Raw genomic sequence first — 17,677 nt, 5'->3', positions numbered from 1 at the left:
ATTCCACCTGTATCTTGTAAACTTTGTTCTAAGATTTCCTTTATGAACGATTTATTTTCAGTTAATTGTGTTTGAGGTTCGTTCTCAGTTATATCAATTTCATATGACTTCACATATCCATTTAAAGCTCTCTCAAGTTCATAGTATCTGAGTGGTATAAAAACACCACCTACATACCGGTAACCTCTGTTAATAAGAGTTTGATATGTACCATTACCTACTTTAACCATATGTTTGGTGATAGGATTCATGATGTATTCTTCTGTTAATGGTCGAGGAAGATTATCAGGTACTGGCCAATCCAAAATATTCTCTTCTCATAAAGATGCAGTATTAGGAATGTGTTGTAAAACACCATTCTGTATAAGCTTAAAGTAAACATGACCACCGACTTTTATCATTCGGTTAGTGAGTGGGTTACGAATCTTATCCATGTTATATATAAATAAGATATATATTTTAATCCATATTTATATAATATTTATTTGTTCAATTGGTATTTCACAACTTACAACTTTTCTTTTTATGTCTATACAATGCAAAAAAACTACCTAATTCTAAACCACAATCACAGAAATATCTCTTAGGTTCTTTAACACAAGGTGTTCCTCTGTTAAGATATTTCTTTAAATGACACTCATATTTATATGCAAACCCGCATTTATCACATGTGAACTCGGTAAAAACATGATCACATGTTAGACATACATCAGGATATTCATATTTATTATTCTCACAGAAGTGTTTTATATTTTCATGTTTTATATTTTCATGTTTAATAAAATTATGTTTATGTTTAAAACACTTGTTGCAAATTTCACATTTGAATTCAGGTGCCGACCTACCACAAGTAATACAGTTATTCCTCATGGTATATACTATCATAAATATATTTAAAACATTTGTTCAAATGATTGTCTTAATTCAGAGAGTTGTCGTTCATTGTCGTTCCAGATACCCTTAACTATCAAACAACAAGGTCATGTTTGTATTTACTAAAATTTAATATAGATTAAACAATTTTTTTAAAAGTTAAAATGCTTAAGGGTTGTCAATCTAGTGGTCTCGCATTCCTATATTCCTTACTACTGGGGCAATTCAACTCTACCCGGATGTACAAGTTACTCTTGAGAGTTCCTTAAGTGGATTGGATAGAAGCAGTAGTGATATTTCTAACCCAATGAATAGATTGGATAGAAGCAGTAGTGATATTTCTGAGCCAATGAATGGATTGGATAGAAGCAGTAGTGATATTTCTGAGCCAATGAATAGATTGGATAGAAGCAGTAGTGATATTTCTGAGCCAATGAATAGATTGGATAGAAGCAGTAGTGATATTTCTGAGCCAATGAATAGATTGGATAGAAGCAGTAGTGATATTTCTGAGCCAATGAATGGATTGGATAGAAGCAGTAGTGATATTTCTGAGCCAATGAATAGATTGGATAGAAGCAGTAGTGATATTTCTGAGCCAATGAATGGATTGGATAGAAGCAGTAGTGATATTTCTGAGCCAATGAATAGATTGGATAGAAGCAGTAGTGATATTTCTGAGCCAATGAATGGATTGGATAGAAGCAGTAGTGATATTTCTGACCCAATGAATAGATTGGATAGAAGCAGTAGTGATATTTCTGAGCCAATGAATGGATTGGATAGAAGCAGTAGTGATATTTCTGAGCCAATGAATAGATTGGATAGAAGCAGTAGTGATATTTCTGAGCCAATGAATAGATTGGATAGAAGCAGTAGTGATATTTCTGACCCAGTAAATAGATTGGATAGAAGCAGTAGTGATATTTCTGACCCAGTAAATAGATTGGATAGAAGCAGTAGTGATATTTCTGACCCAGTAAATAGATTGGATAGAAGCAGTAGTGATATTTCTAAGCTAGTTAATAGATTGGATAGAAGCAGTAGTGATATTTCTGACCCAGTAAATAGATTGGATAGAAGCAGTAGTGATATTTCTGAGCCAATGAATGGATTGGATAGAAGCAGTAGTGATATTTCTGACCCAGTAAATAGATTGGATAGAAGCAGTAGTGATATTTCTGACCAGGTAAATAGATGGATAGAAGCAGTAGTGATATTTGTAAGCCAATGAATGGATTGGATAGAAGCAGTAGTGATATTTGTAAGCCAATGAATGGATTGGATAGAAGCAGTAGTGATATTTCTAAGCCAATGAAGGGATTGGATAGAAGCAGTAGTGATATTTCTGACCCAGTAAATAGATTGGATAGAAGCAGTAGTGATATTTCTAAGCTAGTTAATAGATTGGATAGAAGCAGTAGTGATATTTCTGACCCAGTAAATAGATTGGATAGAAGCAGTAGTGATATTTCTGACCCAGTAAATAGATTGGATAAAAGCAGTAGTGATATTTCTGACCCAGTAAATAGATTGGATAGAAGCAGTAGTGATATTTCTGAGCCCATGAATGGATTGGATAGAAGCAGTAGTGATATTTCTAACCCAGTAAATAGATTGGATAGAACAGTAATGATATTTCTAAGCCAATGAATGGATTGGATAGAAGCAGTAGTGATATTTCTGACCCAGTAAATAGATTGGATAGAAGCAGTAGTGATATTTCTGACCCAGTAAATAGATTGGATAGAAGCAGTAGTGATATTTCTAAGCTAGTAAATAGATTGGATAGAGGCAGTAGTGATATTTCGAAGCCAATGAATGGATTGGATAGAAGCAGTAGTGATATTTCTGAGCCAATGAATAGATTGGATAGAAGCAGTAGTGATATTTCGAAGCCAATGAATGGATTGGATAGAAGCAGTCGTGATATTTCTGACCCAGTAAATAGATTGGATAGAAGCAGTAGTGATATTTCTGAGCCCATGAATGGATTGGATAGAAGCAGTAGTGATATTTCTAACCCAGTAAATAGATTGGATAGAAGCAGTAGTGATATTTCTGAGCCAATGAATAGATTGGATAGAAGCAGTAGTGATATTTCGAAGCCAATGAATGGATTGGATAGAAGCAGTCGTGATATTTCTGACCCAGTAAATAGATTGGATAGAAGCAGTAGTGATATTTCTGAGCCCATGAATGGATTGGATAGAAGCAGTAGTGATATTTCTGACCCAGTAAATAGATTGGATAGAAGCAGTAGTGATATTTCTGACCCAGTAAATAGATTGGATAGAAGCAGTAGTGATATTTCTGACCCAGTAAATGGACTGGATAGAAGCAGTAGTGATATTTCTGAGCCAATGAATGGATTGGATAGAAGCAGTAGTGATATTTCTGAGCCCATGAATGGATTGGATAGAAGCAGTAGTGATATTTCTGACCCAGTAAATAGATTGGATAGAAGCAGTAGTGATATTTCTGAGCCAATGAATAGATTGGATAGAAGCAGTAGTGATATTTCTGAGCCCATGAATGGATTGGATAGAAGCAGTAGTGATATTTCTGAGCCAATGAATGGATTGGATAGAAGCAGTAGTGATATTTCTGAGCCCATGAATGGATTGGATAGAAGCAGTAGTGATATTTCTGAGCCCATGAATGGATTGGATAGAAGCAGTAGTGATATTTCTGAGCCAATGAATGGATTGGATAGAAGCAGTAATGATATTTCTGACCCAGTAAATAGATTGGATAGAAGCAGTAGTGATATTTCTAAGGTAGTATATAGACTTGATAGAAGCACAAGTGATATTTACAAGCCAACAAATAGAGGGGATAGTAGTACACGTACCAATGATATTTCTGATTCAGCATATAGTGTCCAAAAAGTCCAAGTCAATACTTCAAGAAATGCCCAAAATGGTATATATTATCAGTATAATGGGTGTGATTCATTTATATGTACCTGTATTTTTTATTTCATTGGGTGTGACAGGCAAATAAAAAAGGTTGGTTTCAAAGGTTTTAACAAAATACTTGTTAATCAGGGTTGAGATCCGCTAACCTCATCCAAGAAAGTTGACAAGAAATACATGTGTAAACATAAACAAATGATCAAAGTAATATCTGCACAGGCTATCATACTCAAGATTAAAGGGGGACATGTTCTCAAAAAAGACCAAGCACTAGGTGCATCGCAAGATGTGCTGTCTGAACACAATTCTAAGATCTTTCCCAATCAAAATTCTTTAAAATCAGGGCAAGTGCACATCATGGGGCAGATAATAGAGATTATTCTTGCAGATGAAATTTTTATTGACACTAAACATAGTTTTTAATTAGCAGGCTTGCTTCCACATGTAAGGAAGGAAGGATATAAGTTTATAGACAGATGCCTAGAAAAAAATCTGTGGAAGGATGCAATACAAAGCTACATGAATGGAAAAAAGTTTATCAGAATATCTTCACTTAATTTAATTCTTTGTCAGTTCAGGGGAGGGAACAAAAAAGCAAAAGAGACTTTAAGAACTGGGCTTGCCGCAATTGTTCAAGAAGAAATGATAGCAAATTTAGCCATAAGAAATCAGCTAAAGACACTGATAAGAACAGAAGTACAGAGAAAGTCTAGTGTGATCACTAATACACCAGGTAGTCCACCCCTGAAAAACTCAACTGTTAGAAACAAATTAGGATTTGCTACAAGATTGAAAAGCAAGAAATCACTAACTACAAAGCTATCGACAGCACTGAAGAGATTTGCTAAACAATCAACAAGTCAAGACAGATCCAAGTTTATAAATGTCCTTTCATCCTTGTTTTCATTGGAAGATAAATCCACTGAAAAAAATAAGTTTGATGGGTATTTCACCAATGATGACATCATAGCAATGATCAGTCTGTCAGGAATTTTAAAAAGAAAAGTAATTTTCAATCAATTATTTCAGGATTCTGACAGTTCACCAGTTTTAAAACTTTCTGAAGCAGATTTTGTAAACTTAGAAGAAAATTCTTCTGGTGTAAGGTTGACTGAGGAATTACGAAAACTGTTGCCGGGCATTATTCCTAAACGTAGAGATGTACTCCGTTCTAAGGCTAATATCAAGCATGAATTTCAGGCAGTGTTGCTACCTAGACGCACTGCTACGGGGTGGTTCATAGACCCAGAGATGATGTTTCAGGTGCTCATATTTAGATACAAATTTCTTGAAAAAAAAGCAATGCAGCATTGGAAAATTTATGGAGATGGACGTGAGATTGGGGGACAGATGAGTACCTATGTTGCAATGAATTGCTTGTGTACTGAAATGTTGCTGAATAAAATGAGTTTCCACATCACGAAAGAAATTTGGCCATTGTACATTTTTATATAGGCATTTATATATATTTTCTTCTATAGGCATCGCCCCGCGTCTGTCTGTCTGTCTGTCTGTGTGTGTGTGTGTGTAAACAACTTAAAGTCAAAAACTGCTGAACCGATTGCCATGATATTTGGTGAGTCCATTACCTTGGGTGTCTAGTTGGGAAATTGTTCAAATCAAAATGATCGCATCACAGGTGTGTGTGATTTTGGTCAAAAAATGTGATTTTTGGTCAAAAAACTTAAACTCAGAAACTACTGGCCAGATTGGTGCGAAATTTGGTGGGAACATTCTTAAGGGGCTGTAAAGTAAGATTTGTTCATGACATGATGATTCTATCAGTAATATGCAAATTACGGCTAAAAATGTATCTTTTTGGTTAAAAATCTATAATTCCAAAACTACTGAGCAGATTGGGCTGAAATTTAATGGGAATGCATCTAGGGATGTATGGATGAAGAAATATTAAGCATACAATGATTCATGAGTGATATGCAAATTAGGTGTAAAATGTTCAATTTTGGTCAAAAACTTATATCTCAAAAAATACTTGGTCAATGAGTCTGAAACTTTAACTTTAAATGCTGATCATGCCCTGGCAATTATAAGTCCTCCATCGGAAGGAGAAGATGATTCTTTTCCACATCCTCTTCAGGGTGTGGTGTCAGAAATGTCCTGTAGTTTTGTGTTGCCCCAAAATGTAAGGGCTGCCTTGCATCTTGATGATTCGTATTCATAGCTTGACCTGGTCAAATTAATTTGGAACAGTTTCTACCAGATGATCCGAATAGATAATGAAGAGAAAATGACAGAATTATTAACAGATAAGCCTGATACATGTATCTTTGTTGACAAGAAGCATTTTAAACACTCACAGGAAGACATCACAAAATATAAGGAAAGTACAGAAGTTTTTTATCAGTTATATAAAATGCGGTATGGTTATGAAGCTCTCCCACCCTACATGATGAAGTATATAGATATTGTGCCACAATTAATGGAAACTCTTCCTTTTCCAATTGGCAGATTGCAGTCTCAGGGTAGGGAGCATGCCAATTATCAACACTCCCGCTTGTACTTTCAGCACTCTACAAGACATGGGGGTGCATATAAACAGGATCCAATTTTAGCACAGTTCTTTCATATTTAGAAAGGTATCAAGTATCAAATGAGTTTGATTAAGGAGAGTGAAGACTCTCGAGAAGCAGCTGATGCTTTCAATAAGTTTTGCAGGGAACATGCTGCTGCTCTTCAAATTCAAAAAGTATTCTGAGTATACAGTGTGAGGAAAAAATGTGTTGAACTTAGAAAAGCTTGTGATACATCAGGATCATTACCATTGTACACATTTGCAAGTAAACTGGCCATGCAGCTCAAATGTGATGAAAGTAATGAAACCAATAATCTTTTCCATAAACTAGTATTTGTGATAATGGTGGAAGGAAAAAATTACCTACAATACAAAAGGTGTGTCAACAAAGAAATATTTAGTTCTTGTCTCACCAGTGAGCAGTATGAGGAAAGATGTACATGTATCTGAATTGTGAAAATTGCCCTGAAACGAAAATTATTAACTACACTTTTGTATATGAAATTTTGGATGTCAAAATATTGGAGAACTTTTGTCGTGTCCAATGTTTAGATGATTGTTTAACTTATGTCTATGAATTCTGATAGCTTTATGTATTTCTAAGTTCAAGAATAGTGTCAGGGTTTTTTTTATTCATCATAACTAAAAGTTTATTTCTCAGCTGAAATGTTCAGGAAACAGAAACTTATGGAAAATATTCTGAATATGAGTACTTATTTCAAATACCACAGTTTTATATCATTATTTGATGAATATCATAATTTGTTATGCTTCATATTATGTCAGGTGTTGTTGTTTTCAAAAGTTTTTTATGTTATGCATTTGGCTGGATTTCATCATGTGTAATTCTTATTTTAATTGTTGTATGTTAGAGTTACCTATAGCAACCACTTCGTGTCAACATACTAGTAAATGTTTGAAATCAAAGCAATAATTTGTGACTGAAATTGAAAATGTGTAATTATTTACCACACTTTATATTACATAATATATACATTTGTATATATATATACATTCATATATACATGTACACATACAGTATTCTAGTCTTGTTATATTTTTCATATTTATTTGTTTCACATGAAATCATGGTATAGCTTTTATTTAATAAGTGAGTTTCAGATATATATTCAACACTTAATTTTTGTATCTATGCCTATGCTGCGCTCATTGTCTTTTCAAATTAACATTATGTTCATGTGTGTTTAAAGAAAAATAAAAAAAGTAGTCCCAGGAGGGTAGGGGCCTGATAAAATTGACACTCAAGGATGTAATCTACTTTGTTGACATAAAAGCTAAACTTCCCTTGTTTATGAGGTACTATTTCTCTAGTCTAAATATGAACTAATGTAGTCCAGAGATAAAAAGGCTGTAATGATAAGATAACGCTACCTGAATCTGAATCTGAATCTGACGCCAACTTTATACTCGTTCGATCGATTAATTACTCAAATTGGTCATTAATATTCATCGGATTATTACCAAAACCTAATCAGTTCTTGCCATTACCCTATTAAGATGTCTATGAAATTTCGTTTGAATTGCTGCAGCCATTTTTTCGGAATCGTGATACAGACACACACACACGCACAGACACACAGACTTCATCGCTATATATTATTAAGACCTTCCTTACAGAAGGTAAAAATGATGTGGTACAGATTATGCTCAATTTTAATACGTGGGATTTTAAAAAAAATTCTCATTGAAGCTATTATGACTGCTAGGTTGCTTGTTATATATTATGATTCAAGTTCATTATTCAAGTGCACAGCCCAACCTGGCTAAGAGCCCAGCCCAACAGCACAGCCCAGATTTTGGTATATGCTGGCTACGTGAGGACTCGTACTGTAACATCTGTTGCATTTTACAATTTTGTTAACTTCCCTATCCCATTTCTTCATTTTTGAATTGAATTCTTAGGGACAAGCTAAAACAGAATCAGAGATAGTAATTGACATAAGAAAAGAAGCTGGAGATGTGCGAATCAAATGGCCTGATGGTGAAATTTGCAGGTGAGTAGTGAATTAAGATAAAAATAGAAACTTCTGTAAGTGCAAAGCCTTTAGCTTTTTAGCAAAACTGAATTGAGAAAATTCAGTAGGCAAGATGGTGTCCATCTGTCTGTGTTTGTCTGTGTGTGGACAACTTAAACTCAAAAACTACCAAACCAAATGACTTGGTACATTGTATTTGGTGGGGGACATTACTTTTGTTGTCTAGTTGGGAAATTATTCAAAGTAAAATGATCACATCACAGGTGTGTGATTTGTGTCATTTAAACTCAAGAACTACTGGGCAGATTGGTCTGAAATTTTGTGGGAATGTTCCTAGGGGTTTGTAGATTAAAATTGTTCATGACATGATGTTTTGGTAAAAAATCTTTACTTCCAAAACTACTAAGCAGATTTTTGATGAAATTTAATGGGGATGCATTTGGGGGTGTATAGATGAAGAAATATTAAGCATATAAGGCAAAAAAAAAAAGGTTTTGTTTCTCGTCCTAAGGTAATTAAAAAAATGATGCGGTGATGGGGGGGTTATGGAAACACACAACTGGTGGATCGATCACCCATAAACATTCCCCATGAACGCTGGCAAACTGTTCTCCCAAGGATTATTTCTGCTTTTGCCATCCCAAGTTACGATCTTGCAACCACCTGATAATGGCATTGTGGAATTCAAAACATCTGTTTGGGCGATCCAAATTATGAAATTTAGGCCACACTTTTGAATGTCTTTGAGTCATCAGAACATGGAAGGCATCTGTGGATGATTCACAATTGAAAGGGGTTCGAAAACAGCAGTGATAGTAATGACGATACAAGAAAGTAGTAGGATACACTGGGAACTCTGTGAACTCTGTACTGTAGTGTAGTGGTGGAAAAGGACATGTAATCGGTTTGCGAGTTGTTGAATGATTTCAACTTTAACAGTTCAGCGTTATGTACTTGTGCGTTGAGCAATTTGGAGAATCGTTCGGTAACAAATGATCGATCGGCGCCTTCATCAAATAAGACGTTAGCAATGGTTTCTTTACCTCGGTAACTTGTGCGAATTCATGCCGTTTTTAATAGTACACGGTGAGGTGGATGTGAACGTTTAGTAGAAGTCGAATTGCGTGATACGTGTGAGAAATTTACGCATACTCGGGGTGTATTGGTACCATTAGAGGTTGAACCGAATTTGCTGTCATCATGCAGTGCGGTATGATGTCGTTGTTTACACACACGACAAGTATATCTGGATTTGCAATAATTAGCAGAATGCTTACCCAGACAGTTGAAACATAGGTGGTCGCGTTTGACGATTTCCTGTCTTCGACTTGGTTCGGAGAACTTGATACAATCATTCGGTGAATGTTGTCCGCTACAGAATGCACATTTTCTTTGAATGGGTTGCGAACGTTCCGCGGATGTAGCACGTGTAGTATGATTCGATTTGGAACGATTATATTCAGTAGTAGTGTGGTTAGATCCACGCGTGGTTTTCGTGTAGAATGCAGAAACCTTTGGTGTATGTACATCTTCATCAGTAAATTGATCGGAGTGATTTCTTCCGATAGAAAGTACGCGAATTTCCTTAGTCATGGCTTTAGTTAAATCTGATAGAGTCCAGTAGTCGTCGTTGCGACTACGAGCAAGTTGCATTTGGAATTCTTTGGGTAATTTATCGAGTAGCATTGGGATGAATTCGTTTTCATTTTTTTCCATGACGTTCAGCTCTCGAATAGTGGTTTCTAATCCATCGTGAAATTGACGCAGACTGTCTGGATTGTTAGTAGGGGGTGGCTGTTCCCATAGATATCTCATGTGAGCGTTGATTATGAGTTGAGTTTGTCCATATCTTTCTTTCAGTAGTTGAACTGCTGTGGTATAATTCGCATCGGTAGTCGCAAAGCCATCGATAGTACGTTTGGCTTCACCTCCGAGGAAACTGCACAAGTAGACGAATTTCTGTACATTTGTCAAATGTTCGTTGTCGTCGATGGCGGATCGAAAATTATCGAAAAACTGATTCCACTGCTTGTGATCTCCATAGAAAATCTCGATTTTCAAGTTTGGTAGCTGTAGGGTTTTGTATGGTGCAGTTGGTCGGAGTTGTTGTGTAGGAATCGGTTGCGGTGAGTTTTCAACAGCGTTGACTCGTGATGTCTCGGTAGTAATACGCGTCTTTTCAGCGGTTTTGACTTTGTCGATGTATACGGCGACATTCGTGCATCGGGCTGAAATATTTCGTTCGAGGTCGGCAGTAGCTCCAAATTCGTGGTGAGAAATATCTAGTTGATCGTACAGTTCTTGACAGACAGTCAAGAGGCTTTCAAGTTTTCGATCGAGTGTGGGCTTCCCAGTGAGGATTTCGTGGAAATCCTTTGTTTCAGCGATTGTAGAATTGTCCACGTACCTCTCCGCGGGTATGAGATCCTCTATGTCCGATGAGTAGGAATTTCGCCTTTTGAGTAGAACTTGTAAAGTCGGCAGAGTTTGCTGTGATCCTGGTCTCGGCACCAAATTGTGGATGATTCACAATTGAAAGGGGTTCGAAAACAACAGTGATAGTAATGACGATACAAGAAAGTAGTAGGATACACTGGGAACTCTGTGAACTCTGTACTTTATATAAATGTGTGTTCCAACTAGTAACGGAAAACTTACATCACATAAGAATGCACGCGCATTCCAACTTGTAACGGAAAGAACGTAGAACACAAAATAAGAATCAATAATAAAAATGTAATTCACGACAGCATCTTTAACAGGTTGCTGTGACACTTAGTCACAGTCTTCGATCAAAACGATCTTTAAGTACTTGCCAAATTCCACTATGTCTTCCAGTTTTCCTTGTAGGGGGACACTCTGGAAATTTCCGTCATATACATGTGACACCAAAGCCTCAATACGGCATAGTTCGTACTGTTCGGGTAGAATAAATCGATCCCCAGAACTTAGAAAACCTTTACATAAGTCCTTGTACAATCTGCATACCTTGGTGGAACTTTCAACATCGATTAGTCCAAATGGACACAAGATTTTGCTGCCAACGGACACTTGAATGGACAAAAGCATAGCAATACAAAAATAAAACATCCCCCTCACTGATCTACCACAGGCAACTGACAACGTACAAAGTATTTCAACTGTAAAAAAAATTCAGTGATTGTAATACTATATATTTATGGTAATTAAAGAATTCTTGTTCTATGCATTTCGTCTTCTTTACATGTTAGTTACATTCGAACGTGTTCATGTTTATCTCAGCGAATGCGTACGCGTTCTCTGTAGTTCGCTTCTCCTCGAACGTAAGCGCACCGTGATATCACACTAGTACACATGAATGATGATATAGATAAGGTGGGAAAGCTTGAGAGGACGTAATCGAAATCCTCACTTCAGTTTGTTCATGAGTAAAATGCATGATTAAACAAAGACTTATCTATGCATATAAAATTGTAGCGTTGTGTTGTCGGGTTTTCTCTTAAATGTTTGAAGGATATTGTTAGTAACTTCCGCATTTCAAGCTTTCCTACCTTGTCTATTTCTACACATACATCGCAAAAGTAGTCATGAAGTATTGTACGATTCATAGAAATATTTGCCACAGTTGTGTTATGTGAACTCAGAAAAGGGGAAATTTAAGAAATAATTTCTAAAAACCGTTGTCCTTATCGTGAAAATTTTGGTCGCTTCGCATAGCATTGCGTATACTATAAACTGTCTGTGTGTCCGCTAGATGTTCTGTCTCACGAGCTTCAACAACACATGTATTACAGAGTACGCGTTCATCCTTATAACATGTATGTACGTGTCTACATGATATGCTATGTTCCAACGTATTCAGACGAAATGTATAGAGGTACCATCAAATTACCAGTACTTTAATTACCCTTTAAATATACTAATACAATCACTGAATTTTTTTTACATTTGAAATACTTCGTACGTTGTCAGTTGCCTGTGGTAGATGGGGGAGGGGGAAACAAAATAAAAACGTACGATGCGCATGGTTTGGAATGACGTGCGCGAGGACGGGAAACAAAACCTTTTTTTTTGGCCTAATAGTACCGTAATTCCTCAGGTTAGCGCCCTGGGTGGTTTCAAGCCCCCCAGACCCCCAAGTTGGGGTTGGGCGGTTTCCTGCGTACCCTATTTTCGCTGTGACCAAAACAATGCCTCATACCTACTATGAGTATTGCAAATGTGCAGTCTGAATACACTGATCAAAAGCTCCGACAATTCTGACTGGATGATAGATGTCTTGAAACAGAATACACATGTGCTGGAAACATACAATGTTGCAATCTTTCATTTTCACTCAATTCTACTATCAAACCAACACACATTGATAAAAACCATGAGCGGTCCCTTTGATGTAATCTCTGCATTTATTAACATTGATACAACGATTTTCCAAGTAAAAAGTACCAGACATTGTCGGAAGACATATGAAAATTAGAATTTACATTAGGTAATGCAGGAATTGGTAATGGCTTCTCCTCTGTGACAAGCACAACTGTTTTTAATGTATATTGGATCGTGACACATGATATTGTGCATGTAGTATGATGTACCCAGTCCCATGACGATAAAGACGTAATACATGTAAGTGTTGACAACTTTCAATGCATGGTCAGTGAATAGCTCTGCCAGTATCATATACCCAACGTGATTGGGTGAAATTGCTCACTTTTTTGTAAGCTGCGATCCTATTGGTCATATATGACGTAGTGACCTAATTACATTAATTATTTCACAACATGGCGACTTGTAAAAAGACCAGCGTAGCGATCACACTTGGAGGTTGGAATGCGCCATATACAGTCATCTTATGAAGGGAAATATACATTTTTAGCAATGTTACATTCCTAGAAAGAATACTGATGTTTCTGTGATGTAAATAGCAGATTGAATTACGACATACCGTCATAGGAAGAATTGAAGCTACGTATGTTGATGTGAGTCCACCCACGTGGAATATGTTTACAGTTACACATCGTTGTATGTACATGTACTACAGAATATACCAATGCATGCCAAGTCATTTTCTAAATCCTCCAAAATAATATAGATTAAAAAATGAAATTCTTCAGTTGTCCCCCCCCCCCCCATTTTGAACTAAATCCCCAAAAATTTTATGCAAAGGAGGGGGGGGGGGGGGGGGGTCAATCAGTATAAGGCGTATTATCGTTCGTATGTAGCCTGCACAACTTCAAATTTATTGTGAGGGAAACCGCCAGCTGTTGTCCCATGGGCGTTACATGAATTTTGATTAAAAGTATACCTTGTCAATCATTTATTAGCTTAGGTATCATACTGTCTTATCATTGGTATGAATATTATACAAATGCTAACTTGTTGCCAAGTAGACCTCTGTAGTAGAACTACTTTTGCGACAGTCCCAAGAGAATTACGTGAATAAATTACGTGCTTGTCAATCATTCAACTCTCATTACAATGCAGTCTCATTATTGCCCCCAACACACATTAGCACTGGCGGTGTCTCAAAGGGGGCAAACATCTTTGGCAGTACGTCAAAATAACGATGAATAAACAATGCAAGGTCAGATTGTGAATGAATTTTTAGACGCATGAATGCGGGAGAATGGGAAGAACAAAAATGTCATTCGTCACATACCAGGATTTACGTTCTTCTTTTATTAGCTCACACATACACAATCATCTAGTCAAAGTTTAGGTATGGGGGGGGGGGGGGGGGGGGGGGGGGACATTGTAAAAAAGAAAGGCCTGGGCGCTTGCCCGTGTGAGGACGCAAACCCGAGGAATTACGGTATCATCAGCAATATGCAAATAAGGTGTAACAATGTGAATGTTGGTCAAAAACGTATATCTCAAACAGTATGCGGTCAATGAAACTGAAACTTGCTGAGACATTTTTCAAAGTGTTATTCTGCAGATTTTGTTCAAAACATTTTGACACAATTGGCCTTGGCCACTAGCAACCATAACCATGCCCACAACCAAATGGCAGTATATTTTGCTTGAATAACATCATCTGGTAAGCAAGTATGTATGCAAATATCCCTAGCAACCATGACCACGCCCATAGCAACAATCAAATGATGGAGTATTTCCCAAAGATAACAGGAATTCTTAGACAACATTCCAAAGTGTAGGCAAATATACCTAGCAACAAGACCACTCCCAAAGAAACAACCAAATGATGATGTATATTGCAAAGATAACAATGGATTAATAGAGTGAAGAAACATGTATGTAAATGTGCCTAGCAACAAAAACATGCCCATAGCAACAGCCAAATGACAAGTGAACATTCAAAAAGTGCATGCAAATATCCCTAGCAACAAGACCATACCCACAGCAACAACCAAATGGTCTCATGTATTATACATGTAGATAGATAACACAGGGATTAATAGACAAATGAATAAACATTAAGAAATATATGCAAATATCCCTAGTAACCATGACCATAGCAACAACCAAATGATAATGTATTTCACAAGGATAACAGGGATTCTTACACAAGTGAACAAACATTCAAAACGTGTATGCAAATATACCTAGCAACAAAACCACTCTCATAGCAACAACCAAATGATGACATATATTGCAAAGATAACAACTGGGATTAATAGAGAGTGAGGAAACATTCAAAAAATGTATGCAAATGTGCCTAGCAACATAACCACGCCCATAGCAACAGCCAAATGATTACATATTGCAAAGATAACAGGGATTAATAGACAAATGAATAAAACATTCGAAAATGTATCCAAATATACCTAGCAACAAGACCACTCCCATAGCAACAGCCATATGATCATGTATGCTGCAATGATAACAACAGGGTTGGATAGGCAACTGCATAATCATTCAGCAAATGAACACCCATACCTAGCCTGAATGCCTTCCGTAAGGCCTAAGGGTATAGTCTTGTAATTTCATGATTTATGCAAGAAATTTAGCTCTATATCTGTGATTCGTCAAGTCCCAATGAAAGTTAGTTGTCAAAAATGTTGTTGAAATGCACAGCACAGGAAAGCTTGCCTTCCTCAACTTTCGTGATCCCCTACATACCTGGGATATGGCATGCAGCTTGGACGGAGGGTACCAAATTACGGGAACTGGCGTACGGTCTCAGAAACTACGCTGTGTATTCAAACAGAATGAAAATTTTCTTTGAAATATAGCCATTTCGATTGACAATGAACCATTTACTAAGATTCTTTAAAGTATTTGACTAGAGAGCAAGCAATTCATTTATGATGGCAGAATTTCCGAGGATGCAATGAACCACGCATGCAAACCTAGCTCTAGCCGAAAACACTTACTTAAAGGGCCTTATTGGGCTTGAGCCAAGGGGAAACTTTCACAAACTGCTACCTGTACCATCGATAGTAGCTGGTCCAAATTTCAAGGCCGTACAGTACATTGCATGTATTTGCGGCTTCATTAAGTGACGCCGTGCAGATACCAATATGTCTATTGAATTCTGCGCTATGCAGGGAATGGATAACACAAGTGTATATGGAAAAAAATGACTGTTTTTACGCTGGTTGTTTATGAGTTTTTCCATGACCACAGAAATAAAGACACCCTAACAGTTTGTTTTTTCCCCAAAATATACTGCCATCATAATCCAGGGCTGTTGTGCCCGACTGTCTCGCTTTCATACATAGCGAGAACATTGCATTATAAGCTTATTACATCATTTCTTAGTTTTTGGAAATCCAATTCAAAGTCTTTTAGGTTATTTTTCTTTTCTTTTTTTAAAGTTTTTTACATTTATATTTATATTTCTTTTACTATTATGTTTAGTGTTTTTGAAGTATTATTATTATTATTACTATTATTTTTATTTTTAAGGTGATATTGATGTGTACTTTCATGTACAGGTAATACCGTAACTTAAATACCAAAAGTGAACAGCAAGACCAAGCTAGAAAACTTGAAAACATCAGAAAGTAACAATTCAAACATCATTTTCAAAACAGAAGCTATTACGTTGATAACTCTTTACTCAGGCCTAAAAAATAATTGTTTGGTTCCGATTATCCAACCCCACCTAGTTTTTCACTGCTGAGTCGACCCTAAACTTTTTTTACGTATTCGAGAAAAAATAAGATGTGAATTCTCACGAGAAATAATGGATGTGGAAACTGACACCAACATAGGAAGACAATACATAATAATACTTTATTTTTTAATACTTTACTTTAATGAGGGCAAAAATAGTTGACGAAACAACTAATCGAGTTTTGTCCTCAGAGAAACTATTCTTCCAATCTGAAACGGCTGTATATCTGATGGGAAGAAATAAACAGTCAACACAGAGACCTTTTGGAAAACAATGGAAACCCTAAACTAGACACTCACACATGAAAAAAAATATATATAATAAAATAGACTAAAAATTCTACCTACACATGTACCCCACCTATGCTAAAATTTGATAATCGGAACCACACATTTTTGTTAGGTTTTATGTTTGATTTTCTTGAAACTAAAAATAGTTATCACCCCAATCTCTGTCCTCGCCCTCATCCCCATCACCTTCCCTCTCAAACACACATTCTTCTGGTAAATCGTATTCTTCTTCAAACTGTACAAGAGTTTCTAGTTCATCAGTAATGTCAAGTATTTCTTCACCCTCTGTTAACACGATGTCATCCACTTCCATATCATTCTCTCCCCTATGTGTATATTCGTTGCTTTCACAATTTTTGCAGTTTTTACAATAACATCCTGGCCCACATTTAAGACCTTTTTTTAACACAACCACATTGTTTGTTTTTGCACCCCCTTTATATTTACAACTCTTTGTGTATTTGTCAACAGTATCTTTAACCATTGCTATATTTTCTTCTGAATCCCACAAGATACTTAAATTGTTACCATTAGCAATAAAACCATGACTATTATAATCTGGTAATACTATCGTACTTTGATGCGACTGATTCCATATTTTAGATACAAAGCAAGACCTCAGCCAATGATACTTAATGGGGTAGGGTTTGGCATATTTTCCTCCTCAAACCGTGTTCTTACTTGTATCCGATACCTTATTATTTCAAGTCACAACTTATTTTTTTTGTATTTTTCACGCTTCATTATCTGTTTCAACCATACCTCATATACGCATACATCTCTGGGAAACACTTCTGTATGTTTTATTATTGCTCATAAAACAAACCAACTGTTGCAGCTTATGTTGAACGATAGCTTTTTGTATTGACCCATTTCCACCTCTAGATCTAATTTTCCTCTAACATTTGTTGTGACATTTTATCACATCATGGGTTTCACAACATTTGTTCATGTATTGTTTTCACATAACTGTCATGTTTTCTATCAATCTGATTAAAATCCGATGT

The 17,677-nt window shown here is 36.3% G+C and overlaps 1 protein-coding gene across 1 annotated transcript in view; it reads left to right on the top strand.

Moving 5' to 3' along the window:
- LOC144442505 (gamma-butyrobetaine dioxygenase-like) overlaps positions 1-17,677 on the top strand; it is a 161,620-nt gene that overhangs the window by 33,562 nt on the left and 110,381 nt on the right. Inside the window, exon 3 of the mRNA XM_078131866.1 lies at positions 8,248-8,339. Coding sequence (XP_077987992.1) covers positions 8,248-8,339 — 92 coding nt within the window. The remainder of the gene's footprint in view (positions 1-8,247; positions 8,340-17,677) is intronic.

Source organism: Glandiceps talaboti, chromosome 11 (assembly GCF_964340395.1).
Source record: "Glandiceps talaboti chromosome 11, keGlaTala1.1, whole genome shotgun sequence".
Lineage (NCBI taxonomy): Eukaryota > Metazoa > Hemichordata > Enteropneusta > Spengelidae > Glandiceps > Glandiceps talaboti.
Note: the sequence above shows the minus strand (reverse complement) of the source record. Positions and strands in the feature narration are given on the sequence as shown.